The sequence below is a fragment of the Macaca nemestrina genome, chromosome 6 (genome assembly GCF_043159975.1).
Source record: "Macaca nemestrina isolate mMacNem1 chromosome 6, mMacNem.hap1, whole genome shotgun sequence".
Classification (NCBI taxonomy): Eukaryota; Metazoa; Chordata; class Mammalia; order Primates; family Cercopithecidae; genus Macaca; species Macaca nemestrina.
The window spans coordinates 66,875,841-66,901,867 of record NC_092130.1 but is presented as its reverse complement, the minus strand read 5'-3'; the positions used below and the strand labels follow the sequence as shown (position 1 = coordinate 66,901,867).

Sequence of the window (26,027 nt, the reverse complement as noted above, 5' to 3'; positions counted from 1 at the left end):
TTGGTCACTGCAGCCATATTTGCATTAGGATGCACCCCAATGCTCAGTAGCGCTGTGACTCTTGCAGACTCATAGAGGACTGCCTTGGTGGTCTTGGGTAAGATCCAGGAGAATTCTTGGATTACTAGGCAGAGATTCTTGTTTTCTTCCCTTAATTTCCCCCAAACAAATAGAGTCCGTCTCTGTGCTGAGCTGTCTGGAGCTGAGGGAGAGGTGACACAAGCACCACTGCAGCCACAACCACTGGGACTACACTGGGTCAGACCCACAGCACAGGGTCTCACCCAAGGCCCGCAGGGACCATTGCCTGGCTACCGCCCATATTCACTCAAGGCCCAAGGACTCTACAGTCAGTAGGTTGCAAATACAGTCAGGCTTGTGTCCTTACCTTCAGTGTAGCAAGTGCCACTGAGCCCCAGGTGGGTCCAGGGATGCCATCTGTGAACCAGGGCCTGGAACCAGGAACCTTAGGAATCTACCTGGTGCTTTATTCTACTGTAGCTGAGCTGGCACCCAGGTCGTAAGACAAAGTCCTTCCTACGCTTCCCTCCCCTTTCCTCAAGCAGAGGAGTCTCTCCCCATGACCACCACCACCACCCAGGCCCATGAGGAGTACTGCCTGGCTACCACAAGTTTTCATTCACAGCCCAAGGGCTCTTGAGTTAGATTCTGATAAATGCTGCCAGGCCTAGGTCTCTCCCTTCAGGGAAGTGGCTTCCCTCTGGCCCAGGGCACATCCAAAAAATGCTGTCCAAGAGTCAAGACCTGGAATCAGGGACCCTGGGTATCTGCCTGCTCTTTGCCACTATGGCTGAGCTGATACCCAAGCTATATGACAAAGTCCTCATACTAGTCCCTTTCCTTTCCTCAGACAAAGGGAGTCTCTCCCTTAGCTACCACAGTGGGAAGGTGCTGGGTCACACCTGAAGCCAGCATGGTTCTGAGTCTTACCTAAGGCCCATGGCAAGTACAACCTGGCTACTATTGCTGATTTAGTCAGCAGGTGTTGAATCCTGCCAGGACTGGTATCTTCCCTTCAAGGCAGCAGTTTCCCTTCTGGCCCAGGGTATATCTAGAAATGTCATCCTTGAGCTAGGGGGCCTCACAACCCTGCCTGGTGCTCTACCTTACTGTGGTTGAGCTGGTGTTGAGGTTGCAAGACAAGGTCTTCTTTATTGTTCCCTCTCCTCTCCTCAAGAAAAAGGAAGGAGTTTCTCCTGAAGCTGTGAGCTGTGCCTCCTACGGCTGGGGAGGGGTGATGCAAGCACTCCCTTGGTCATCCCAACTGTCTCACTAGGTCATGTATACCCCAAGTCCACTGGCTCTGAGCCCAGGACAGCACCAAGATCTGCCTAGGAATTGCAAACCTTGCGGCTTACATTCCCTTTCAAGTTTATTTAGGGCCCCAGAGCTGTGGCTTGCAGTGATGGGGCTAGCTGGAACTCAGGTTCCAACTGCTGGAAGAGGTAATTCTCCCCTAGCTAGGGCTTATCTAAATGCTCCCTCCAAGTGTGCCAGCTGAGTTCTGCCCCATGTTTCCGCCGTGACAGGGCAGCACTGAGTTAGTTCCAAAAGAAAGTCCCACTATCACTGCACTCTCCCTTCTCCAAATACACAGATTCTCTCTCCACACCAAAGAGCTGCTGCCATGGGATGAGAGAGGGGTGGTATAGGGGATTCAAGATTGTCTTTCCTACCCTCTTACAGTGCCTATTTCCTTAATTTGATGTTAAAATCAGTTACTGCGATTACTTATCTGATTTTTGGTTCTTATGAAGTTACTTTTTTTGTGTGTAGGTAGTTGTTCAATTTGATGTTTCTGTAGAGGTGACAATTGCTAAAGGCTTCTAATCAGCCATCATGCTCTACCTACCCCAAGAAGTCCATTCTTAAAGGGAGAACTCGGTGGTGCACCTTAATGTTCATCACAGTTCATCTTGAGCTATTTGAATCCACTTCTTTGTATATGTCTGGGCAGCTGCTCCTCTGCGATTCCAGTGGGCTTCTCTTTCTGGGGCACTCTTTTATTTTCATTTTTTTCTTTTCTTTTTAAATAGAGACAGGGTCTTGCTATGTTGCCCAGGCTGGTCTCGAACCTCTGGGCTCAAGTGATCCTTCCACCTCAGCCTCTCAATATGCTGAGATTACAGGTGTGAGCCACTGCTCCTGGCCTCAGGGGCACTCTTAGAAGAGGAAGTTTATTGGGAAAAATAACAATCTCCATCACTGCTCTAGGTCTTAGGGCCCCAACTGATACTCATTGTTTCCCTCTTCCACTTGTAAAATGGTGGTAATAGTATCGCTTATTACATAGAGGTATTACTGAATTCCAGGAAATAATGCAAAGCACACTGGACCCCTGGGAAGAGCCCAGCGAAACATAGCCATTATAATTTTTAGTATTATAAAACTGGATCAGGCTGTACATCATGATAGTTTTTAAGACATTTATTGCTGGATATCAGATAACATCAGTTCCTCCTTTTAAAATGTTTTCTATTTCTCATTCAGGGTTCAGATATAGGAAGTTAGCCATACAGTGTTTAGATTCAAATCTCTGGAGAAGGGGCCTGGTATTTTCTTTGCATATACAGCACCTCTTATTTTTAATGTGCTTGCATTTCTTCTTGGAACTGAAGGATGTGGCAAACACAATAGGGACTATGTGAGGCAGGCTGAGTGTGTGCAGGGATATGCATCGTCATCACACTCTCAGTACCTCACATGATGACAGGCTTTCCAGCCACCTCTACCCTAGCTCTAGTAGGTAGGGCTGGCTATAAAGAGGAGTCTTATGCCTGTCAGGTGCTATATCTTGGTTGACTTTACACAATCCCTAGGTAAATATCATCTCTTGTAATGAACATAGGTATCTTGGATTTAAACTGAGCAACCATGCTTTGTGAAGAATCAAACTGGTTTCTAATGAAGGAAACGGTGAGGCCAAGAACTCCAGAGAAAAGAGCTCCTTTCCAACATCTTATGCCAAATCCTTAGGGCAGTGGTTTTCAGACTGCAGTTTGCAACCCATCAGTGGGCTGCAAAATCATTTTAGTCGGTGGTGGCCAAGCTTTTAAAAATATGAACTAGAGGAAAAAAAAAAAAAAAACATGAACTAGAGAAATATAAAATATCTGCATGTATTTAACTTAGTACAATAGTCCTCCCTGATCTGCAGTTTCACTTTCCATGGTCAATCATGGTCCAGAAATCTTAAATGAAAAATTACAGAAATAAACAATTCATAATTTTTAAATTGTGCACAGTTCTGGTGATGAAATCTTGCACTGTCCTGCTCTGTCCTGCCTGCAAAGTGAATCCTCCCTTTGTCAGTGTATCTGCATTGTATACACTACCCACCCATTACTCACTTAGCCGTTCAGGTTATCAGATCGAATGTGGTGGTATCACAGTGCTTGCATTCAAGTAACCCTTATTTTATTTAGTAATGGCCCCAAAGTGCAAGAGGAGGGATGCTGGCAATTTGGATATGCCAAAGTGAGGCGGTAAAGTGCTTCATTTAAGTGATAAGGTAAAAGTTCTCAATTTAGAGAATGAAAAAAAAGATCATATGCTGAGGTTGCAAAGATCTACAGTAAAAATGAATCTTCTATTCATGAAATTATGAAGAGTATATTGTTATCACTTATTTTATTACTATTGTTTTTAATCTTTTACTGTGTCTGATTTATAAATTAAACTTTATCATAAGTATATATGTATAGAAAAAGCAAAATGTATATGGGTTCGATATTATCCTCAGTCTTAGGCATCCACTGGGGCTCTTGGAATGTATCCCTCACAGATAAGGGGGGAGGACTTGCAGTGTCACATATTGTTTCATAAAACGTTTTCATTTACGCATGTATTTTTTCTGGACACAATAAAAACAGTGTATATCTGGTTGTCTATCTGTCTAATACGCAGTGCTCTAGGGGAAAGATACTTATAGCAAGAACAATCACCCTGACACTTAGCTCAGAAGCTTTATTTTTCTTTCCTTACTTTTGATCAGGAATGACTTGAGGCATTGGCCTTATTTCTCTTTATTTCATTCACCTTCTATTCAGTATACTTGGGGTGATTAGGAAGGAATGCATTTTATTTCTGTAGCTCCCATTCTCTTTCTTATTTCTGACATGTTCCCCTGGTGGACCAAGAAGGCTAACTTGCTTCACTTATCTCCTCTACCAGGCAAAGCAGTCAAGAGTGAGTTAGGCTACTGAGTTCTAGGAGGGGATTGGAGCAGGGTTTTTTATCTTAGATGGGTGGAGCCAGTTAATAAATTATTGTAAATCTCATTTGGATTCTCAAATCTAAGAAGTCAGGCAGACAACTGGAGCCAATGTGCAGAAGCAAACAGTGTCAGAAACAAATGTGGATTGATTTTCCAGTGTTGAGATGGGATGACGGGAGGCACAAAGGAAGAATTTCTCAAGTGAGGAGCACCCTCAAGAATGCCCCGTGATTTGAAAATGAGAACAGCTGAAAAGTTGTAAGTTATTTCCTTATCTACTGACTTACATATTTTAAATATGCCCAAAAGGAGACAATAGGAGTGTGGGCTACACAGGGTGTCCAGTCCTAAATAGTATAGCTAACAATTGTGCATTTCAATGTATATACATTTTACTTTAAAATGATAATAATTGAGTAAGGGTGGGAAGCGTGTGGAGGTACACCTGGGTCAAGGATGGCAGACTGTTGAGGCTGCATGATGGGTACAGGGAGATTCATTCTTCTTCTTTTGTTTTTTTGAGATGGAGTCTAGCTTTGCTACCCAGGCTGGAGTGTAGTGGCACAATCTCGGCTCACTGTAACCTCTGCCTCCCGAGTTCAAGTGATTCTCCTGCCTCAGCCTCGTGAGTAGCTGGGATTACAGGCGTGAACCACTATGCCCGACTAATTTTTGTATTTTTAGTAGAGACAGGGTTTCACCATGTTGTCCAGGCTGGTCTTGAACTCCTGACCTCAGATGATCCACCCACATCAGCCTCCTAAAGTGCTGGGATTACAGGTGTGAGCCACCACACCCGGCCATTCTCTTTATTTGAGATTTGAAATTTTCCAAAGTGCAAACTTGAAAAAAAGTCTCAAAATAGCTTTAATGCTCTTCCTTGTTATTAAGCCAACCATGGGCTGATATTACCTTTTTTTCCCATAAACTTCAGACCAGCATGGAAGTAACCTACACTGTTTCCACATTCTTGGCTCCTCTCAGCAGCCAAGTCCTGAAGTTGCAAGAACCATGATCTCCACTTTGGGCAATCAGAAGGGATCCAAGAGATCGATACAGTGGTTTGTATCTGAAGTATTTATTAAATCTAGCATTTGTCCATTGACCCCATAAATCTCTCTAATGTCAGGGACCTTCTCAAGAGTCTGTGAAGGTAAGAGACTGGTGCTTGTTTTTTCCATTGTGTGTTGATAGTTATGGAGACAATAAGACTGAACCTACCTACAGATTGCCTGCATTTGTGAATTATGAATACAAAAGGTAGGGTGGTAACAGTTGGCAATTCAGTATGTATGATTTACTTGAAAAGGAAGCCACAAAACAATTTTTGAGACCCAACACAACATGAAATGTGCAAAAGTGATTGCCTAAGGCTCATAAATTAAAGGGTTGCTGGTGAGGAAGTGGCTTGCTTGACCACCTCTTTGCTAACTGGTCTAGACTGAGGGTGTGCTGCCAGAAGCTGATCTTGATATCTAATGATATGGGGCAGAACTGGAGTGATGATATGAAATGGTGTCATAAAAAGTATTCTAGTCTTGGATCCTCATGTAACTACACAATATTGGGCAATAAACCCAGCCAAGCTATACTTTCATTTCCTCATTTGTAAAATGATCCAGTTGAATTCCAAAGGTTCCTTCTATTTCTAAAATTCTATGATTTATTTGCCATAGTTAAAATTTCACTTGCTCATTACTTTGGAGAAATCCCAATAAGTCAAAACTCTCCTCTGCTCATGTGCTACCTAATTCTTGACAAGGATTAGTCTCACAAACAGAGAGTAGTGGCCACTTCCCATGCAGTGATTCAGGGCATAATGAGATGGAATCCCATTGGCAAACTCCTCACTAGCTATAGCATTTCCAGAAATTACATTATAAGAGATTTATTTCTTTGCATTTTGGAGGTTCCTCTTTAAGACTCCCTTGTTAAAGTGGAAATGTCCCTGGAAGACTATTCAGTCCTTAGTATTGGTTGAAAACTTTGTGAGAACAGTCTGTTAGATAGGTCTTATGGGCCAGAGGAGAGGAAGCGGCCGAAGAAGAGTGTGGAGGCATCAGTGTGACTCCAGTGCACTTCTTGGGGCCCCATTACCCTGTGTGATGGACCAGTCATTACAGGAAAAGGAAGATGATGGGATCAAGTTTGGGGAATAGATTGGAGAGACTTGAGTCAGGTGGTGTCCACATGCATCTTAGCACATAACTCTGAAGTCCCTGACATCTCTGTTATGAATGTTTGTGTCCCCACCCCCATAATTCATATATTAAAGCTCTAACCTCCAATGTGAAGGTACTTGAGGATGGGGCGGTAATTAGTGTTAGATAAGGTTATGAGTGTGGGACATTCAAGACAGGATTGGTGCCCTTTTAAAGGAGACACGAAAGAGCAAGCTGTCTGAGTGCAAGCACCAAGAAAAGGCCCTGTAAGCACACAGCAAGTGGGTGGCCATCTGCAAGCCAGGAAAAGGGCTCTCTATAGAAACTGAACTTTCCCAGACCTTGATCTTGGACTTTTCAGCCCTCAGAACTGCTGAAAATAAATTTATGTTGTTTAAGCCACCCAGTGTGTGGTATTTTGTCATGGCAGCCTAAGGTGACTAAAACAATCTTTTAATCATGTGGTCCCTTTCCTTTTCAGTGTTAGTTGTGAGTCAATTTGCCAAATTAAACATGAAAGAAATGTCCCTAAAACATCTGCCAAGGGAGTATTCCTAAATAGTATTCCTCCCTGACCAAACACCAGGCTGGTTTTTCTTTGTTGTTGTTGCTGGAGTTGACTACTTTTGGATGATCCAATCAAACCAGGTAGTTACATGTCCTGAAAGAATACTTCTTTCTTAACCTATTCCAAATGCTTAAGTAGGTTTACTAACTTGATACATTTTGGGGCTAGAAAGACTCTTAACGATTTTTAAAAAAACTGTCAACATTTTCAAACATGCCCCAAAGTAAAAAGAATAGTATAAAGAAGACCGGTATAACCATCACCCCAATTCAGTAATTACCAGGATTTTGCTTGTGAAGATTTTGAAGAAAAATATCAGTAAGAAATAAAGTACTATATTTATCAAATACTAAGTGTGCCCTGAGGAAAATAAAATCTTGATTTTGTGGGATATAAATACACTGTCAAGCAATGGAAAAATGTAGTCAATTCCTCTTCAGCTATCTGCATGGGTAAACTTTGCCTATGCTTTAAAAACTGAATCATTTAATAAAACAAACATTAAATATTTAGCAATAACCTTTTTGTTTTCAGTGGGTTTTTGACATTCTCTTCTCTTCAGAGAGCTCCAGGACACAGCTCCATGAATATACTCTCCCTCTTCATCTCTGAGTTCTTCTTAACAGTCTCCTGAAGGAGAAACTTAGGGGTCTTCATTCTCCCAGCTCTGCAGCATCCTCTAATACATTCTCACCTGATTCTTTTTACTACCACAGTTACATTATTTAAAGTGTCATCATTCCCACACTTGATTTTTAAAATCCTACTCTTGATGCACCCCAAGAGCACGGTTTCCTTAAAATTCCATAAGGACATATGCCAAAGGACAAATTTACATCCCTCCTGTCTTCCCAGTAGGTAAATTTTCTCTGGTTTCCGATCATAGAGTAGATCTACATTGATCATTTAGTGTCACTGCTTTCTTCTTTGGTCCCTTCAACCTGCCTTTCCATGCTCCCAATGAGGGGCTTTCAAGATTGTGACATAGTACTTTCTCTGACATACTGCTCCTTTGCTTAGAAAATTCTTTCCCATGGGTTGGGCACGGTGGCTCACGCCTGTAATCCCAGCAGATTGGGAGGCCGAGGCTGGTGGATCACAAGGTCAGGAGATCGAGACCATCCTGGCTAACATGGTGAAACTCTGTCTCTACTAAAAATAAAAAAAAAATTAGCCGGGCGTGGTGGCTCATGCCTGTAGTACCAGCTACTCCGGAGGCTGAGGCGGGAGAATAGCATAAATCTGGGAGGCGGAGCTTGCAGTGAGCCAAGATGGCGCCACTGCATTCCAGCCTGGGCGACCGAGGGAGACTCTATCTCAAAAAAAAAAAAAAAGAAAAAAGAAAAGAAAGTTCTTCCCTGTAAGCCTGTGAGCTTTTCCAAACCTTTTCTTCTTATTTTCCTACGCAATCCTTTAAAATTGTATCTCCTTTATAAAACAAACAAGCAAGACTTCCTGGAAGAGATGGTTTTCCTCTTCTTGGTCATCCCCAACATGAGATAGCAATTGCTCAGTGAGTTACACAATGTATTTGCTGACCTACTATGTTCACAATTTTGGACCGAGCTTTTAGTGTTTGGGAGATGGTTAAGGATGTTCTAGATGTTTTTAAGGCACATTCTGTAAAAATAGTCATTTAAATTTTAAGCTCCAAGATCTAACGGACTATGTCTATTTACATCTTTTATTTATGGATGTTGAATAAATTAGTGTCTGATACTTTTGGTAATGATTGGGATATCCTATCACATGAGAGTGGGTAAGAAGAGAAAGAATACAAACTAGTTGATAGCCTCTTCCAGAGAGTCTTATTTTTATGATTTTAAAATATGAACATCGCCTCCTATTAACCTCGTTGCTGCCACCTCCCTTATTAAAATGAAATTGTCCCTGGAAGGGATTACTACTGTTATTACAATACTTCATAGAAGCTGTTTATGAAAATCAGAGTCAAGACCTAGAACCATAAGCAAAAGATAGCTTTCTAGTGTCACCTTGTGGCTAACCATATTAATATACATTTAAGCTGATTACTACGTAGATAGGTAGATATATATATGGGATATAGGAAAATACCATTTTTTCGATATATACATTATGATATGTGTATAGAATGATAACACTGGAAGTGGTTTTACAATTACTTAAGTACAAATTTTATTCCATAGATTTAGATATGAAATAACTTAGTTTCTCTGTAATTAACCTCAGTTAATTCAGGGGACGCCACTCTTCTCTAGGCTTGCTTCTAAGTTCTGGGGACTTATGGAGTAGCAAAGCATTAGTAAGTGTGGGAAAGAGTTTCTGATCCTTGTTGGTCAAACAACATAGGTCACTGTTAAGTCATTTATTGCTTATTCTCAACTGTGTGATTCCTTCAGGTCTGGCATATCTCTCTGCCAATTCTGGACACCTCTTGGGCACCAGGAATCCTCTGCTGCTCTATACCACACTGAACCTCACCTGCCTAGGCACACCACACCACCCTTCTTTCCTGGGCTGCCTCTCTGGGCTTCCCTTGGGAAAGCAGCACAGGCCATACTGTTCCAGGATCTCCCATACCATTCAGGGTTTTTGTTTTGTTCTCCTCAGTAGAAGCAGGGCTCAGGATCCTTTTAGGCAACTTACTGGTATATTAATACGTGACTTCTTCCAGTTCTAAAAAACTGAAACCAACTTAAGACAATATTCCCCCAAACAATAAATCCCAAATGACGTGGCTGAACAAGAGAGAAAGGGATGGAGGGCTGGCAAAGTAGAGGTGATGAGGGGGCAAAGGGTGGGAGGTAATATCCCTAGCATCAATAATAAAATCATCTTGGTTATATTTTAAGACTATATTACTCTACCAGGCCAATTTTATAGATGTGAAGAGAGCAGTTTCCAGACCACTGTGCTGTGGCATGCTCGTATGCCACAAGTTATTTATAGGCATATTAAGAAGTTGATGACCCCAGTTCTTAGGCAACTGGGTACAAACTGGAACTGGTAAAGCCAATTCTCTCAGCCCAGTCACTTCTGCCCAAGATCAGCCTTATCATTGTCCAAATATATTAGTCAGAATAAGCTAACTCTTTGTATCAGTTATCTACTGCTGTGTAACACACCCAACCTAAAACTTAGTGGCTTAAAGCAACATTCATTTTATTTGTTTATGTGTTCTGTGGGTCAACAGTTTGGACTATGTTTAGCTAGGTGGTTCTGCTAATCTTGCTTTGGGTTGCTTACAGAGTTGTAGTCATCCAGTAGCTTTTCTGAGACTAGACTTTCCATTATGGCCTTTATTGCCTGTCTCGCCTTTGGTGTTGGTAGATGATTGGGCCATAGTTGTCAGTGGCCTAGCCTAAGCTTCTTTACTTTGTGGAAGAAGAATTCTCAGCCTCAAAACAGGGTAAGCCTTAATGCACAAACACCTTTCAGGGCCCTGCTTATCTCATATTTGCTGATGTTCCAATGGCCAAAGCAAGTTACATTGCCAAGGACAGAGTCCATATGGGAAGGAAGAATACAAGGGTGTGAACACGGGAATGTGTGATTCATCAAAGGCCATACCTTTGATGAATTCAACAATTTACCATATTGTTACAAAAAAAAACCTCCCTAAATCTCAGCAGTTTACCACAACTAAGGATTATTTCTTACCCATGTCATATTCCAATGTGGGTTGGTGAGGACACTCTATCACACTCATTCAGGGGATCGGGAACCTGCTATCTATCTAGTGGTTCTACCGTTGTCTAAGAACTTCCAGAAGACCAGGAAAGGCAGAGAAGGGAGACTTCAAGGAAGGTGTTACAGACCAATCCTGGAAGTGGTGTACATCAGTTCCAGCAACATTCCAATGGCCATGTGAACTCAGCCATGTGGCCCCCAGCTAACTGCAGGGGAGTTGGGAAATATCACTCCTAGGAAGAAAAGGAGAAACATTTTTTGATGAGTATCAGTATTCTTTGCCACAGTTCATACTTCTTGTCACCAAATATTCCACCCCCTTTTTACCACACACAGAATACACGTATATCCTCCCCAGACACCTGGAATTCTATCTAGTCACTGCATCCAGGATCTGTTGTTGATACACAGTCCTCTTTATTAGATTCAGATGTGTATCCTTATTGCCAGGTAACTCATGAACTATGTAAATATGTACTATGTACCTGTCCCCACTCAGCTACCCTGTGTAGCGTGATAGAGCAAGGGTGGCATACTTGCATTAAAATCTCCCATTCAGAAAAGGGAAGAATGCAAGACACCTAACAGTCGCTCATTTTTTAGTATATGTATTTTTTATGATATTTTTCCAAATATTGCACGGGAAATATATATACTAAAAAGTATTCGTTTATCTGAAATGCAAATTAATTAGGCATTCTGTATTTTTATTTGCTAAATCTGGCAACCCTCCTCCTACTATAATATAAATTCCATGAAGGTAGGAACCTTCTCCAATGTATATCGAAGGCGTGGCATAGTGCCAGGTCCACAGTGGGAGCCCATATATGCTTACTGCAGGAATTAATGAAGGACTAAACGAGATAGCAAGGGAGTGAATAAGAAGACGAGGAGCGACCCTTGGCGGGCGGCGGGGGAAGAGGACCGCACCACAGCTCGGCAGAGCCTCCCTTAGGCGCGCAGCGCGGCCGCGCTGAGGTCACGGGCGTCGGCCCTGGTGACGTCATTACGCCCGCGCTCCCCGCCTCGCCGTGATATCAACGGCGCAGGTTTCACTTCTGCTGTTGTGGTGACTGAGGGCTTTCTGGTGACTTCAGCCCAACGCAGGCCGTCTGCGGAGCCGCCGGGTAGTGGCCCCGGAGTCCCACGGTCTCTGTCATTGGCTGTCACCCAGCAGGCCTGGCCGCTCCCGTGCGGGGAGACCATCTCTTCAGGGCAATGTCCAGGCCGAGCAGCGTCTCCCCGCGGCAGCCGGCTCCTGGCGGTGGCGGAGGCGGTGGCCCCTCGCCGTGTGGCCCTGGGGGCGGCGGGCGGGCCAAGGGGCTGAAGGACATTCGCATTGATGAGGAGGTGAAGATCGCAGTCAATATCGCGCTGGAGCGCTTCCGATACGGGGACCAGAGAGGTGAGGTTCCCGACAGGGACCCTGCTGGCCGTCAGGACACCACCTTACCCCAGCGCCCCCCAAACCTGGGCCCACCGAGTGATGGAGTTGCCTCCGAAGAGGGAGGGAGGACCCGGGCCACCGTCCGGGTCGGGCCTCAGCGGCGGCACCCGGGTCTGGAACGCGGCTGTTAGCCCTGCGGTAAAATGCGAGGTGCTCTGCGCATTAGTGGGGTTATGGGCACTTTGCTCGCTAGCTGCAAGTGTTTTTTTCCCCCGCGTCTTTCAACAGCCTTGGGCGGTTAAGCCACCGTGTTTCAGATATTGGTTAGCCCTAACCCTTAAAAAAATTTTTTTAAGGGAGTGTCACCTTAATTGTGGCACGTTTAAGCTACAGATGTAGAAAAGCAGAAAGAAATCAAACATATAAGTAAGTGCACCGGTAATACGTTTGAACCCTGAAGCAATCACGCTACCCACTTAAACCTGTTTGGCACACGAAGCCTCTTCCACACCTCCTGAGGTTAGAAAGCCGCTTGTCTTGGATCATATAGTGCAGAACCAGCAACTGACCTGTGGTGACCTGTACAGTATGTTGAGGGCTCATTCGGACCTGCTGGCTTAATTAGGGGACCTCTTACTCTGGACTCTTTATAGTCAAAAATGGGGAATGTTCTGGACAGAGAGATTGTAAATTCACATTAAAAAAAGAGAAAGCCTCAGCAGTATATAACAAATCCCTCTGAAATAGTGAAATATGAATTCTATACAGTTTCGAAAGCAAAGACAATGGAGTTTCATGTTGAGAATTCATAATGTTTGAGCATATCTCATCATTTATTTTGTTAACTAAACAAGTAGGGACCAAGTTAAATATGTTCAGTCATTATACCAACTCAAAATTCCAGCACAAGTAAGAGGAGTCGTTTATTGGTGAACATCAGAGGCCTTTATCACATTTAGGTTTAATACATAGATGTCTTTTTATCAATATCAGAATTCTGGTAGACGTTCAGTAGTTATTAATAAAATATATTAATTTTATTAACTTAGAATATGAAATATAAAGTAAGTTAACCTCACATAAAGTATAATAAATTTGATTGTCTATGTTTTTCATATTTTATGTCTGTGTGTATTACTTGAGAGAAAATTGCCTACCTACAAATTGTACTGCTTTTATTTTTTTCTCATGTAGAGATGGAATTTCCTTCTTCTTTGACCAGTACTGAAAGAGCCTTTATTCATCGACTCAGTCAGTCTCTTGGTTTGGTCTCTAAAAGTAAAGGGTAAGCTGGTAGCTTTTCTTATTGTTTTTAAAAAAAGATTATTTGCTCAAAAAAGGGAGAATGTTTCTGAGTACGTTTAAGTAGTTATTACTGTTTTAACTTCACATTCTTAATTGTATCCTGTGTAGATAAAATGATTCAGGTCTGTACCAAATTCACCTCTTTCCTCTTCCTTCTATCTACCTCTCCCTGCCTTTTTTGTTTTGTTTTCTTTTTCCCTAGGAAAATGCTTTTTCCTCTACCCAGCTTAGGTTCCTTGGCTGGGACCCTGCAAATTAGACTGATAAAAAACATATTAACAAGAGAAAAACATAAGCTTATTAAGATATGCATCATGCATACATAGGGGAAAACTCGATAGTAACTCAAACATGGGGCTTATGTGGCATCTTAATAAAGAACAATGAATTTATTTAAAAAATGACAAGACAAAGGAAAAGGACTTTGAACTTGTAGGTGCAGTAAATTGTGGGAAGGTATATATGGGGAAACTAATGGAAGGTATGTGTTGTTTTAGCAAGGTTGGTTATGTAGGTTCCTCTGGTGCTGTCTCTGGGTTAAGAGTCTAGAGTGGTTTCTCTTATTAAGAATAGTCCTGCCCTTTCTGGTAAAGCAGGGGAGGGCAGAGTTCTTTTAGGTCTGCTTCTTCTCAATTGCCTTCAGCTCAAAATAATCTTTATGGGAGAGTGACATATATTTGGGTGGCATACTCTGAACTCTTTCAAAGGTAAATTTTAAGATGTAAGAAAAAAATAGTTTAAAAGTTGAAGTTGATTTCTTGAGAAAAATATTTTTATTTTTTGATAGAAATGAAATCTCATTTGAAATATTGATGTACAAAAGATAATAAGTACAATTATTTATGAAACTTATGTCTTTTACTGTTACTGCACTGTAATAGTAAGCTTTAGAACATATGTTCATTGTTTTCTTTCCTACCAAGTCAAGAATCGGATGATTAGAAATAATTTTAAAAAGTGGTACAGGAGGAAATTGTTTTGTTTTGTTGGGAGGATCACAGAGCTACAGTGGGGAAAAGTCATTTGAGCCATCCAAACTGAAAAACTCTAAATTCTGTGGACCTATTTCATTTTGTCAGTAAGGATGGTGGGATCAATATAAAGGAAGCTTTCTCACTGTTGGTGCTGTTGACATTTTGGACTGGATACTTCTTTATTCTGTTTTGTGTACTGTAGGGTGTTTAACAGCATCCCTAGCCGTTACTACTACATAGCACTAACACCCCCAACCCCAGTTGTGACAACCAAAAATGCTTCTGGAGGTTGCCAGATGTCCTCTGGAGAGCAAAATTGCTCAGGTTGAGAACTACTGACATGGAAAAAAAAGATAAAATTAAGTAAATATATTAATTAATAAATCTTCAGACGGTCCCAAGATGAAAGTAGCTGATGTAGGAATGTCTTGCATATGACTGCCTACTACAGTGATAAATTACTGAGATGGGATTTAGTTTAGGTGAATGTGCATTTTGAACATCACTAAGGCCAGTGCTGGAACAGTGGTTAGATTCCTGAGTGTGCCTATATTATAGTCCACTAGGTAGGTAAAATACTGCACCTGAAAATAAAAATATAGTTCAAAGCCATAATACTTTATCCTGAAACACTTGGGCTAAATATGTTTGAGATTCAGATTTTTTAGACTTTAGAAAGGTATTTGGGTATATTTGCAATATGTTATGTAATCTACCTAATAAAATATGGCCATCACCTTTAGTCACATTTGTATTTTTGCTGGAAGTTTTATGAATATTCACACTGAGACTATTAATAACCTCATGTCAATGTAATCACATGATCACATTTGATGTCAAATGAGGTTACTGCAAACTTAAAAGTTTCCAGTTTTAGCACTGTTTGGGTTTAGTAGTTGCAAGTAAGAGGTTTTGGGTCTGAGCTGGGAAATGCATGTTATAAATGTACAATTCTGTAGCTACGTCATTTCTATGGTTACATGGGTCTTGCATTCTAAACAGCTAACTTAGAAAAGCAGTCCATTAGAGTAGACTTCCTGTCCTTCTCTTCAGTATCATAGTCGTCTAAGAGTTGATCTGGAATGAATAAATATCTTGGGAAGGAGAAATCAAGAAGAAAGTTATGGAGACAAAAATGGGGAATGCGGAAACATTGAAGAGCCAGAGAAAGAAGAAAAAGGAAAAGAGATGCTAAGGGAAGCAAGGCAATGCTGTCTATTTATCCAGTCCCTAATACCTATAACCTTAATGCTTTCAACCTTCTTATGAAATACCCTAGCTACTTCTCTCTCCTTTTCATCTTTGAGTAAACTTTGTACTATATTTTCTTAGTGGTCCTTGTGATTTTCAAATGCCTTTTCTTCTTTTCACAAAAAGAAATAAATCACTTTGAATCTACTTCTCAAATCCTTTCTTTTCATTTGTATCAGAATTTGTACCTGACTTATATTTCATGAAATTATCTGTTCACCCTTTCACTTTTTTTTTGTAGGGGGAGCGGGGGACAAGGTCTTGCTCTGTCACCCAGGCTGTAGTACAGTGGCACGATCATGGCTCACTTCTCACTGCAGTCTCCATCTCCCAGGCCCAATCAATCCTCTCACCTCAGCCTCCTGAGTAGCTGGGACTACAGGCATGTGCCACCATATCCAACTAATTTTTCTGTTTTTTGTAGAGGACAGCATCTCACTATGTTGCTCAGGAAGGTCTTGAACTACTGGGCTCAAGCAATCCTCCCTCCTTGGCCTCCCAAAGTACGTGAGCCACTGGGCCCAGCCGGATTTTTGTGAAAAATCTTATTAACTTGGCAAGTTAGTTTTCCTCTGTGTGTGTGTGTGTGTGCGCGCGTGTGTGTGTGTGTCTGTATGTGTCTGATATTATAGTTTCTTAGTACGTATTTGAGAGGACACCTGGTATAAAGGGCAGAAAGCCTGGATTCTGTTTCGAGTCTCTCATTGCCTCGTTCTCTTATTTGGGCTTCTTATATAAGTTTTAAAAGATAAGATTCCAGACTTTTTGTGATAGTTCTTAATTTTTTTCTGGTCAGTTTTTTTCTTTTTGATATTCTTTCTTTCAAAATTAAGCCATTGGTGATGGATTTTGTTTTTCATCTTCCAAATAATTGACTTTTACCTGCTTTGATTTTATTTATTTATTTATTTATTTATTTATTTATGAGAGTTTTGCTTAGTCACCCAGGCTGGAGTGCAGTGGCGCGATCTCGTCTCACCGCAAGCTCTGCCTCCTGGGTTCATGCCATTCTCTTACCTCAGCTTCCCAAGTAGCTGGGACTACAGGCACCCACCACCATGCCCGGCTACTTTTTTTATATTTTTAGTAGAGACGAGCTTTCACCATGTTAGCCAGGATGGTCTTGATCTCCTGACCCTGTGATCCACCTGCCTCAGCCTCCCAAAGTGGTGGGATTACAGGCGTGAACCACTGCTCCTGGCTTTATTTTTATTTTTTAGGAATCTTCCTCTGTTGCCCAGGCTGGAGTACAGTGGCACAATCATAGCTCACTGTAGCCTCAAACGCCTAGGCTCAGGCTATCCTCCCAAGTAGCTAGGACCACAGGCATGCACCACCATGCCTGGCTAATTTAAAATTTTTTTTGTAGAGATGGGGTCTTGCTATGTTGCTCAGCCTGGTCTCAAACTCCTGGGCTCAAGTGATCTCTTGCCTAGGCCTCCCAAAGTATTGGGATTATAGGCCTGAGCTAGTGTGCCTTGGACCTGTTTTGATTATTTTTTGTAATTGCTTGTCTTTTAGTGAAAACATTCTTGGAATAAAAGCCCCATTTTGTGATTTTTAGTATATCCTAAAGTTTTCTTTGAAATTCTAGTCAGGTTTCACATACCAAAAATTTCACATCATTATTTACTTCTTTTCCTCAACTTCAAAGGTTGTGTTTAAAGTCACACTGAGGTCACTGTGTTTTAGTCCTAAAGGCTCACTTTTCTAAGTCTTTGCCTTGTTTATAATGAAAACAAAATCCCGTCTCGATTTTTCTCAGTCCAAGTTAGACAAAAATGGATTTTACAAAATGAACTTTGTTAAAAATCTGTAGAATGGGAAAATATGAAGTATATGAAAGTAGATTTTCCAAGTACAAGTTTCTTATTCTGTGACTGCTAAGGTCACTGCCTAATAGGTACCAACTAGAGTACCAAAGTACTCTACTTACCCTGACCAGAAGGCTCCCAACCTACAAGGACATTCCCCTTTTCAAATTTAAGATTACTGCCCATCTTGCCTCCTGTCTTGGAAAGTTGCGTACTGCATTCTTCCTCTCTCCTCCCAGCTAAAGTAAGAAAAATGGTTTTCAGGTAGTGAATTTTTGGATATCCACTAAAAAGAAAACCTGCTGTGTCCAATAATAATAGGAGTTAACTCTTTTTTTTAGTGGCTAAAATTATCTTACAGTTCTGGAGGTCAGAAGTCCAACAACACAGGTCCCATGGACTTAAAATCAAGATATCGCAGGGCTGCATTCCTTGAGGAGGCAAGAGCAAACATTTATTAAGTGTTGTTGTGTACTTGTGCTAGGTGCTTTAAATGGATTATCATTTAATCCTAACAACAGTTGTTTTTTTTTTTAATCATTATATAAATTTAATCAAGATTAGAAATTTACTCACACAAATGCCTATTCAGAGGTAATTTAAATGAAAGAGTCAATAAACATAATTTCTTTTCTTATTACTTTTATTTTACTTTAAGTTCTGGGATACATGTGCTGAATGTGCAAGTTAGTTACATAGGTGTACATGTGCCCTGGTGGTTTTCTGCACTTATCAACCCATCAGCTAGGTTTTAAGCCCTGCATGCATTAGATAGTAGTCCTAATGCTCTCCCTTTCCTTTCCCCCAACCCCCGACAGGCCCCAGTGTGTGATGTTCCCCCCATGTCCATGTGTTCTCATTATTCAACTCCCACTTATGAGTGAGAACATGCAGTGTTTGGTTTTCTGTTCCTGTGTTTGCTGAGGATGATGGTTTCCAGCTTCATCCATGTCCCTGCAAAGAACATGAACTTACTCTTTTTTATGGCTGCACAATAAACATAATGTTATTTTTACTTCAGTTTTTCGTGGAGAATCAAAGAGAGGGACACCTCCTGTTTTTTATGAAACTAGTATAACTTTGCTACCTAACTCAGATAAAGAAAATATTAGAAATGAAAATTATGGGCTTATCTTACTTATGAGCATAGGTGTAATATGCTAAATAAAATATTATTAAATAAAATAAAAAATTAGATCACGTTTAAACTGGGGTTTCCCAAGAATAAAAGGATTACTGAAAATAAGATAATCTCTTAGTTTTTTTTTCTTTTTAATGAGAAGGAGTCAGCATTCTCATATTTGGATGAGAGCCTTTGGGGCTGATTCATCTCTGGCCTGGTGTTTACCAGAGGGGAAAGGATAGACCTTGACCTGAAAGTGGGTGACTCCCATGGCCTTAGTGCACTTTCTCTTCACAGAAGTGAGTGACAAGGACCAGTGGTTCCTTCTTATACATTAAATGCAGCAGGATGTATGTCAGAGCATGCCTTCATTTGTGTACTAGTGTGGATATAGTTTATTTTTCAACTTTTAAGTTCAGGGGTACACGTGCAGGTTGTTACATAGATAAACATGTGTCAAGGGGATTTGTTGTACAGATTATTTCATCACCCAGGATTAAACCTAGTACCCATTAGTTATTTTTCTTAATCCTCTCCCTCCTCCCATCCTTTACCCTCTGGTAGACCCCAGTGCCTGTTGTTCCCCTCTGTGTGTCCATGTGTTCTCATCATTTAGTTCCCACTTACAAATGAGAACATGCAGTATTTGGATTTCTGTTCTTGGGTTAGTTTGCTAAGGCTAATGGCCTTCAGCTCCATCTGTGTTCCTGCAAAAGAGATGGTTTCATTCTTTTTTATGGCTGCATAGTATTCCATGGTGTATATGTACCACATTTTATTTATCCAGTCTACCATGGATCTTAACAACAGTTTTATAAGGCAGAGTCTATTTTAACACCTGGCACCTGTGTAACACATGAGGCAATTAAAGCCTAGAGATGTTAAGTAATTTTCCTGAGACCACACAGCTAGCAAGTGGCAGAGCCAGGATTTGAACACAGTTAATCTTAACTAATTGTTTTTTGATGTTCACATGAAGTTCATAGCAATGTAGGAGGTGCTTTGAGGAGTTAGAACAGAAATATTGGATAGATCTCATCTTCAATTTAGCTTATAGTTCATTAAGACCAGAAAAATAGGCCGGGTGCAATGGCTTATGCCAGTAATCCCAGCACTTTGGGAGGCTGAGGTGGATGGATCACCTGAGGTCAGGAGTTCGAGACCAGCCTGACCAATACGGTGAAACCCCGTCTCTACTAAAAATACAAAAATTAGCCGGGCATAGTGGGGCGGGGGGGCGCCTGTAGTCCCAGCTACTTGGGAGGCTGAGACAGGAGAATTGCTTGAACCCAGGAGGCGGAGGTTACAGTGAGCTGAGATTGTGCCACTGCACTCCAGCCTGGGTAGCAAAGCAAGACTCTGTCTCAATGTCTCAAAAAAAAAAAACCCAGAAAAACAAATTTACTATAGGCATAGTGACCATGCCTTGAAAGCAACTGTGCTCAGTTTGGCGACAACATGAAGTGAACTGGTTGGTTTATTAGTTTTTAGGTAGTCTTAAAAAAGTACAAATTAGTGTGATGCAAACTTTAATACATTTCCAATTCTGTATTACAGTATTGGGGAGAAAGTGGTTTGGAGCTAGATCTTTGCATCTGTCTGCCTAATGGAAATATAAATTAAGGGAATATGAAATTAAGTATTTAGTAGGCATCAAATGAATGTCTGTTTTGTTGCTGTTGTTGTTTGTTTTTAAGAGACTCCTGTGTCTGTGAGCTTTTTAAGTAGTCATTTCAGATGTTGGCTCTTCAGCTGATCTTTTAAACTGTTCTTAGATTTAGAAGTAGGGAATATTGAGGCATATGTTTATATTTGATTTAAATGTTTAGTAACATCCTTTGTAAATTAATAAATTGATTATTATTAACATTGTGTCAAATTTGATTACTTATAGCATCATTTTTCTTTCTAAGGAAGAAGCCATTGAAATGCCAAAATGCATTGGTTACTTTTATTTTTCGAAAGTTAGATGTTATGATGCTCTCATCTGTAATTTTATTACATTTACTTTTATATTTTGAAATTGCATATGGGGTTTACATTTTATTTAAAAAACTCTTGTGAATTTCACTTAGCTAGCGTATTTTCCATATGTGCAGCTAGTTTTTAGTTAATTTCGCTTTGTATAAAGGATTCCTGTGTTTATCATCAAACCATAGTTTCAGTTATCATGAAATGAAAGCATAATGAGGAGATCCATTTGTTAGTTTACATAGTACAACAAATTTCTACTGTATTTAATGTTTCCATCCTCACAACAATGAGGTGAATATTTTACCAAAAATTTCATTAATCCTTTTATGATATATTAGTGTCACTGTGGTGCTGACTGTGGTAGGAATAATCAGTTAAAGCACAAGTAGAATCCTTTACTAAAACATAAAAACTATCAAGTTGATATTATCTTTCCATTCTACCATATGTGTTCAAACGGAATTCAGTAAATTTTAAATGGTAATGGCTAAGTAGTCCCACCTGCTTGTTATGAGTTTTTTTAAATACCTAAATGCTATATTAGGTAACCTATGTTAGGAAGGTTTCAATCTGACTTATTATTTCAGTTGTGAGCTTATTGAGAAAGGGTATATTTTACTCAATTTTGTATTCCTGGCTTCTACCATAGTGCCTGGCATAAAGTCAGTGTTTGGTTTATATATGATAAATGACTAAGTGAATGAATAAAATAAAATTAAAGGTGAAATATAGCACAACCTTTCTGAGATGATTTTTAAGAAAATTAAAGCATCTTTGAGTTCTTAAAAATGTGAAGTTTGAAAAATTAACCAATATACAGTGTCAGAAAAGTAAAATGATTTGCTGTTGATCATATAACTAGTTGAAAGTTTATTACTAGCTGAATATTAGCCTCCTACCATTTGCTCTGGTGCTCATTTCAGCTCACTTCCTGCCTTTTGTAGTTAAAATTTTATGAAATGAACATCACAGAAGGGAAATGAATTATTGAGTCTATAATGACTGTCCTGAAGTTTCAGAAAGGTCCATGGGAAAATAACCTACTACAGAGAACGTTTCTAGAATTCAATAGTTTGAATTTATCATGGAAATAACTAAAACTTCTAGATCAGGTTAAATTTTATTTCATCTTTATAGCATCATTTTAAGCACCACCAAGTACTTGTTAAGGAGTAAATAACAACATAGAAAGCTTATAATTCATTGAAACATTCAATAAGGAGTTTCCAGAAATTTACCTCGGTAAATTGGAAGCCTCACTTAGAACACTTATATGCTAAGACTGTATAGGTTAATCCCTAATTTGATATCATTCTTATGGTGAAGATACTGTTGACAAAATTTACATCTAATGAAAATTGAAAAATTATAAAATTTGCTTTGTAAATTATAAATTTTTCATTGTAATTAGGCTCTGTTGATTATTTCTATAGTATAATAGTGACATAAGAAATGGCAAAACATTTTATGAAATATTTTGGGTAACTTAAAATTTAAGAAATAATATCGTTTCTGACTATAATAATAGTTTTCATTTATTTAGAATCTACTCTGCAACAGATACTGCACTTTGCTCATATTATCTTAATCGTATGAATAATCCTTTGAGGTATATATTATTATTGTGTCAGGCTCAGAGCCATTAAGTAGTTTACCTGTAGTGCCACAACTAGTAAGTGGTAGAGGTGGGATTCAAGCTCAGGTCTGTGTGCCTTTGGAGCCTGAGCTCTTAATCAGTATTACACTGCTACATTATAGGCATGTATTATGAAATCATTCAAAACACATTTGGGAACTTCCTGGTATATAACACTATACTACTCTTAGAGCTACAGAAGTCATAAAAGATATGCTCAGTCCTGGACCAGCTGAGGAAACAATACACCTACAGTAAATACCTTGAACAGTTACAAATCATCATTACCTTATAATTGAAGAGTAGAACCAGAAGCTCTGAAAAATATTTTATTACAAATGCATCTGAAATTATTTATCAGTAATGCTGATTTATGCTTTTTTGGTCCAACCACTAAACTTGGCTCTCATAACAGGTTTTCATGGGAGTGTCTCATTACCAACTTACTGTGGAAACATTCACTGGGACATATCAGTCTGAACTATGGACCATAACTTTTTCATTATCATTTTTAGGTTCTATTGTTCAGATTGATGTTTTCCCCCTCTGTATGCTTCCCAGCATGTATTATATTAACTGGTGATGTTTCATCTACCATGAAGTCTGCTAAAGACAAACTTTAACACTTAAGGGTAAGTAAGCCTTTTTAGTGGACTTAAACTTAGATTTGCAGCACTTGAAATTTTAACTGAAAATAGTTTTATGGCCACTTTAGCCCAAATCTTTCTTTATTGAATTTTTTTGGACTTTCAGCATCTTCTCCCAAAGCATTTTGATTTTTTTCAATGTTTTGCTTGAGACATATTTTCTAAGTAGGCATACATCATATGTGAACAAGTTGACTGTATATAGTAAATAAATGATTTTTATTAATATTCAGAAAGGGAGCAAATAGATACCTAACTGTGAAGAAGAAAGATGGATCAGAAACAGCTCATGCAATGATGACCTGTAATTTGACTCATAATACAAAACATGCTGTTAGGAGCCTAATTCAAAGATTTCCTGTCACCAATAAAGAGCGTACAGAACTTCTGCCTAAAACAGAAAGAGGAAATGTGTTTGCAGTTGAAGCTGGTATGTATTTTCTGGGGAGCTTCCTCATTTACCCTATTATTTGATGACTATTCTTTTTCTATTTTAGATTTATTTTCGAAAACTAAGATGAAATAAATTTCTCCATTGGAATAGTTTGTTAGAAATGATTAAGAGTTGTAAAAATTTGAAACAAAGTGTAGCGTTAAAGCATGTAATTAAGTTGAACCAAGTTTTTTTTTTGAGTGTTATAATAATATCAATAGCTACCATTTATTGAGCATTAACTGGGTGCGAGGCGATATACTAAACCCTTTATATGGGGCCTTATAGCAAGCAACCCTTGCAAGGTAAGAATTTCCCTTATTTCACAGGTGAAGAAACTGAGGCTTAGAAGAATTAAATAGTTTGTTCAAGGACACCAAACCAGCCAGTAAACTGCAGAGTGGGTATTTGACTCCAGGGACTAGGCTTTCCTATATTATACTGCCATGACACACTAATAAGTGAGATTTTGAATTGGGGCTTTAGCTCTGGTAAGAGATTGGACAGAGTCTTCAGTACGTTAAGTTGCTAAAAGGTAGATAAATAATGTATTTGGGTTACAAAATAAAGATGTAATTTCACCGTTTGGAAAGATCACTTCCCTAGTAAGAAAACTATTTATTGCCTATGGTGATAAAATTTACATAGTTATTACTGTCTATTGGAATAGATCAGCAGAATATAGAAAATATGTGGTCCTAGATATCAAAGAACTTGCACTTTAAACATAGACACACAAACATATTTTGAGCTACATGGATATAAGACATTTCATACCTCTTCTTTATTCCTGTCTGTTTAGTTAAATGTGGATGTTGGGCTAAAATACTCCATTAATAAATTTGTTAACATTAGGACCCTTATATTTAACACATAATTATTCTATTTGATCACTTAGTCTTACATGTATAACATTAAACGTACATGGGATATTTTCTTTTTTTGTAATATGTTTTCCTAATGTAGTGACAGATCTTATAAGTATGCACATTATTTCCTACTATAAAAATTTAATTTTCCATGAAATTTTTGATAGAAATTTATAACAAGCCTAAAAATCATTTGGATTATCAAGATTGTTTTATTTTTAATGGTTATTGAATGATTTATTTTTATCAGTTTTTAAACATTATGTACCAGAAATATGTCTGAGAGGTTTGCTTTCTAATTGGTACTGAAATTTGTAACATGTTCAATGAGAATAGTATGTGTAAGAGTACAATTGAGATATTGCTTGACAACTTTATATAGACTGAGTAGAGAAGAAAACATTTGAAAGGAATTATGTTAGAAATTACCTCTTTTGACATGTTTTTCTAGGTTTGGCAAAAAAAAATACTTATTTTTAACACTTCTTTTTCAGTGTTGATCATACATTTTTTGTTCTTTTATTCATTTTCAAAGAAAACCGGGAAATGAGCAAGACAAGTGGGCGACTCAACAATGGCATACCTCAGATTCCAGTGAAAAGAGGAGAATCCGAATTTGATTCTTTTAGGCAGTCTTTACCAGTGTTTGAGAAACAGGAAGAAATTGTTAAAATAATTAAGGAAAATAAAGTAGTTTTGATTGTAGGAGAAACTGGGTCTGGAAAGACCACACAGGTTTGTTTCTTTTTTGTTGTTTATAGAAAAAATATATATATATATAGTCCCATAATTTTATATCAAATTTACACTGCATATGTTTAAAAAAACAGAAAAAGAAACTTGTGGATATTATAGTAATGGTTATTTCAGAAATAAATTACTACTGGAATATATTTGGAGAATTTGTAGAAAGAAAATGTTTTAAATAATTTACTTATTTTTAAACTAGTGCATTAGGCCTTTATTTAAACAGAGGTGGGAAAGCGATTTGGTATCATGGAAGGAAGATGGGCTTTGGCCTTGAGTTTAGATTCCAGTTCCCTCACTTACGGAAGTTCTAGGCTCTTTTTGTAACCTCTGTGAGTCAGAGTTCTCATTTATAAAATGAGACTAATAATTGCTACCTTTCATAGTGAGGTGTAAAGATTATCTCTGTAAAGTGCCTAGCATAGTGTTTTGCATATAGGAACAAAAGTAAAAGCAGTAATAACATATTAATATGAAGTTGACTGTAGAATGGAATTAATATGATAGGTTTGACTTGGATTTTTAGAATCAAAGTAACTCCTTATGAAGTTTTACTCATAGGATAACAGATTGGAAGTAGTAAGTATGATATCATATGACTTTCTTGTGTACTTTCTTGCAGCATTTCAGCTTAAAATTACTAAAATTACTTTGGTTTTAATAGAGGTTCAGATAAAATAATAAATATATTTGTAGGTTTTCTTCCTTTAGGGACATAATTTTGTTTTTGACAATTGCCTAAGATTTGATTATATTGGTTGGTTTAATAGGCTTAGTTTCTAAGGCAAGGTGGGAGGAGAAGTTGATTATAAAGTTTACCAGTTTTTTACTTGAAGGACTTAAACATTTTTACAGAATTATGTCTCTGTCCTTAAAACTTGTTCCTGTAAAACTGAATAATTAAAAACATGATGACAATTTTTTCTGAAGACAATATACAAGATCTTTCTTTAGCATGAGTTCTTTTTTTTGAGACCAAGTCTCTCTCTCTCACCCAGGCTGGAGTGCAGTGGTGCGATCTTAGCTCACTGCAACCTCTGCCTCCCAGATTCAAGCGATTCTCCTGGCTCAGCCTCCTGAGTAACTGGGATTACAGGCACACGCCACCATGGCTGGACTCAGCATGAATGCTTTTATGATTAAGTGAAATTCCATGGAGTTACTCCAGAGAATTTGTTTAGCTGTCTTAGATTGTTATAATTTTTTTTTAGGTTGAGTAGTTTTGCCA

General features: G+C 39.0%; 1 protein-coding gene and 1 long non-coding RNA gene across 7 annotated transcripts in view; one reads left to right on the top strand and one right to left on the bottom strand.

Moving 5' to 3' along the window:
• Nucleotides 1–2,461: 2,461 nt before the first annotated feature.
• LOC139363580 (uncharacterized) lies at nt 2,462–11,593 on the bottom strand. The gene is made up of 3 exons (XR_011624237.1): nt 11,475–11,593; nt 10,610–10,872; nt 2,462–3,086 (listed from the first exon to the last, which is right to left on the bottom strand). It is a non-coding gene; the product is annotated as an uncharacterized lncRNA (long non-coding RNA).
• Nucleotides 11,594–11,655: 62 nt separating this feature from the next.
• Nucleotides 11,656–26,027, top strand: part of LOC105499976 (YTH N6-methyladenosine RNA binding protein C2) — an 80,395-nt gene continuing 66,023 nt past the window's right edge. Inside the window, exons 1-5 of one of the 6 annotated variants that reach the window (XM_071098598.1) lie at nt 11,996–12,044; nt 13,221–13,311; nt 15,359–16,059; nt 22,984–23,180; nt 24,588–24,787. In XM_071098598.1, the coding sequence (XP_070954699.1) occupies nt 23,045–23,180; nt 24,588–24,787 (336 nt within the window). In that variant the 5' untranslated portion in view covers nt 11,996–12,044; nt 13,221–13,311; nt 15,359–16,059; nt 22,984–23,044. Of the gene's footprint in view, nt 12,045–13,220; nt 13,312–15,358; nt 16,060–22,983; nt 23,181–24,587; nt 24,788–26,027 lie in introns of those variants that run through there. The other 5 variants (XM_011772880.3, XM_011772879.2, XM_024787121.2 and 2 more) reach the window with 5 other exon arrangements.